General features: G+C 50.9%; 1 protein-coding gene across 1 annotated transcript; it reads left to right on the top strand.

The window, feature by feature from the left end:
- Nucleotides 1–6: 6 nt before the first annotated feature.
- On the top strand, nucleotides 7–2,523 carry LOC101629506 (battenin-like; the record flags this gene model as incomplete). The annotated part of the gene is made up of 6 exons (XM_004695827.1): nucleotides 7–91; nucleotides 753–824; nucleotides 1,189–1,268; nucleotides 1,360–1,445; nucleotides 1,883–1,955; nucleotides 2,436–2,523. Coding segments are annotated over exons 1-6 (459 nt in total), but the record flags the coding sequence as incomplete, so codon positions are not given.
- Between the last annotated feature and the right edge of the window lie 5 nt (nucleotides 2,524–2,528).

The raw sequence follows: 2,528 nt of genomic DNA, 5'->3' as shown, positions 1-2,528 counted from the left end.
GGGCCTTTGCAACAACTTCTCCTATGTAGTGATGCTCAGTGCTGCCCATGACATCCTTAGCCACCACAGGGCACCAGGGAACCAGAGCCATGTAAGTAACCTTCTCTACTACCGTGTGTAGGCTGTGGGATGCTAAGGGACTCACCCTGGGGCAGTGATCCCCTTGTCAAATTATCTGAATGGGGTGGCCAAGGGGTGGGGCAAGGCACCTAAAGTTACTCATCTCCCAAACCCCCAAATCAGTTGGTGCCAGTTTGTAAACTTATTACCAATAGCAAATCCTCCACGCTCCAGCTGTTGTAACCAAGAATTTCTCCAGTGCCAAAAGTTTCCTGTGGAGGAGAATCACCGTTGGTTAAAAACCACTTACCTATGGTGAGTGGAGGCACATGCCTCATCCAAGGTATGGACCATAATTTGGTCCAAGATCAGACTTTCTGGAAGCCCCTAATTTTAATAGGAAGTTCCTAGAATGTATTACTCAAATAAAGTTTACTTTTAGAACTCTCATTAGCCTGGCCCATTAGTTTGAGACTTCTAGGAAAACCGCCCCACCCCACATGTAGGTAGCAAAGCTGAGATCCCAGGAAGCCAGGCCTTGCCCAAGCCCAAGGTGTCCTTCAAGTTAGAGCAGAGCTGGGGGCTGCAGAGCTGGGGGGGCTGCAGAGCTGCTGCTGTGAGCAGAGCTGCCGCCAGCCCTGGGATGTCTCCCCTTCTGCCTTCCTGGGTGAAAGACGCTTCTCTCCCATCAGGTAAACCCAAGCCCAACGCCCACACCCCACAATAGTTCGTCTCGATTTGACTGCAACTCTGTGTCCACAGCTGTGAGTACACACCTGGTCCGCCCCCAACCCAGGTCCTGTGGGTCTAGATCCCACCTTCCTCTCAGCACTAGCTGGGACTGGCATGATTGTAGCTCAGACCTTCATTCTCTGAGCTCTTGCTGCGTGCAGCAGCCATTAATTCATTTAGTTTCCACAACAGTGCTGTGAACTTGGCCCTGTTGTTGCCCCCTATCTCCCCAGGTGAGGAAACGAAAGACTTTCAAAGAATGTGAACGCCTTGATTCACAGCTGAGTGATGGCAGAGCTTGATCCAGTTCTGTCTGGCTTCAGAGCTTGGTGGTGGGCGGTCCTGTAGATCGGTCTTCCCCTGGGAAGTCTGGAGTCCCACTCTCATCTTTTCCAGGCAGTGCTCCTGGCCGACATCCTCCCTACGCTTGTCATCAAACTGCTGGCTCCTCTTGGTCTTCACCTGCTGCCCTACAGGTCTGGGCGGGGGTGATTTGAGAGTGGGGAGCCCAGGAGGGCTGAGAAGCTGAGTATGGACGCTGACTTCCCTCCCCCCCTACCCCCTCAGCCCCCGAGTTTTTGTTAGCGGGGTTTCTGCAGCTGGCAGCTTCATCCTGGTTGCCTGGTCCCATTCTGTGACCATCAGTCTGTGTGGTAAGTGTGAGGCTTTGTGCTGGGGGGAGGCGAAGAGAAGCCACCACAGAGCATTTGTGGAGGTAGTCTCCCCCTTCCCACAAGAGAGGGATTCTTATAATCTTCAGAAAGCTGCTTAGGCTGTCACAAGTAAAAGAAATGGGACCTGAGGCCAATTTGCAAGGGAGGGGGAGGAGATGGATGGTTTAGATGGAGATTGAAATGAACTCACCAAGACTCCGTGGTGGGAACAGAGGGGGTGTTAAGGAGGAGTTTGCGCTCCTCCATCTGGGGTAGGAGACACCGTTCCCTGTGAGAGGATGTGTGGAGGAAGGGGGTGGCTCTGCTTGAGATCTGGAGCCCAGTCTGCCCAGAGGGTCGGTTTTCAGTCCCTCTGATGCAGTGGGGATGGGGCTCTTGGGGAAGGTCTGCCGTGCTTGTCACCCTCCCCCCCCCAGGTGTGGTCCTAGCTAGCATCTCATCAGGCCTGGGAGAAGTCACCTTCTTGTCACTCACCGCCTTCTACCCAAGGTAAGCAGGCAGCACAGCGGGGAATCAGGGGGTGGGGGAGTGACATCTCACTAGCTTTAGGTCCTTCTCTTTTTTTAACATTGTATGTTAACATGGTATGTTTCAGGGGTACACAGTTTTAAATCAATGACTGTACTGTATTAAGTTCACCAGTAAAAGTTCAATTCTATCCTTCACCATAACATTTGTCTCCCATTACCCAATTTACCCTTTTTCTCCCCTTCTGGTAGCCATTCGTTTGGTCTTATAATCTAAAAATTAATTTTTGTTTCATTTAGTTGATTTGTTTGTTTTCTCTATATACACATGAGTGAAATCATACTGTGTTTGCCTTACACATCTAACTTATTTCTTTAAGCATAATATCCATTTATGTCATTCAAGTGACAGGTTTCATCTTTTTTATAGCTGAGTAGTATTCCATTGTATGTTTCTACCACACTTTAAGCCTTCTTAGTGCTACTGTGTTCTCCTCCTCAGGGCTGTGATCTCCTGGTGGTCCTCCGGTACTGGGGGAGCAGGGCTCCTGGGGGCATTGTCCTACCTGGGCCTCACCCAGGTCGGCCTCTCTCC

This window comes from Condylura cristata, unplaced genomic scaffold, assembly GCF_000260355.1.
Source record: "Condylura cristata isolate star-nosed mole 26May11 unplaced genomic scaffold, ConCri1.0 scaffold00967, whole genome shotgun sequence".
Lineage (NCBI taxonomy): Eukaryota > Metazoa > Chordata > Mammalia > Eulipotyphla > Talpidae > Condylura > Condylura cristata.
Note: the sequence above shows the minus strand (reverse complement) of the source record. Positions and strands in the feature narration are given on the sequence as shown.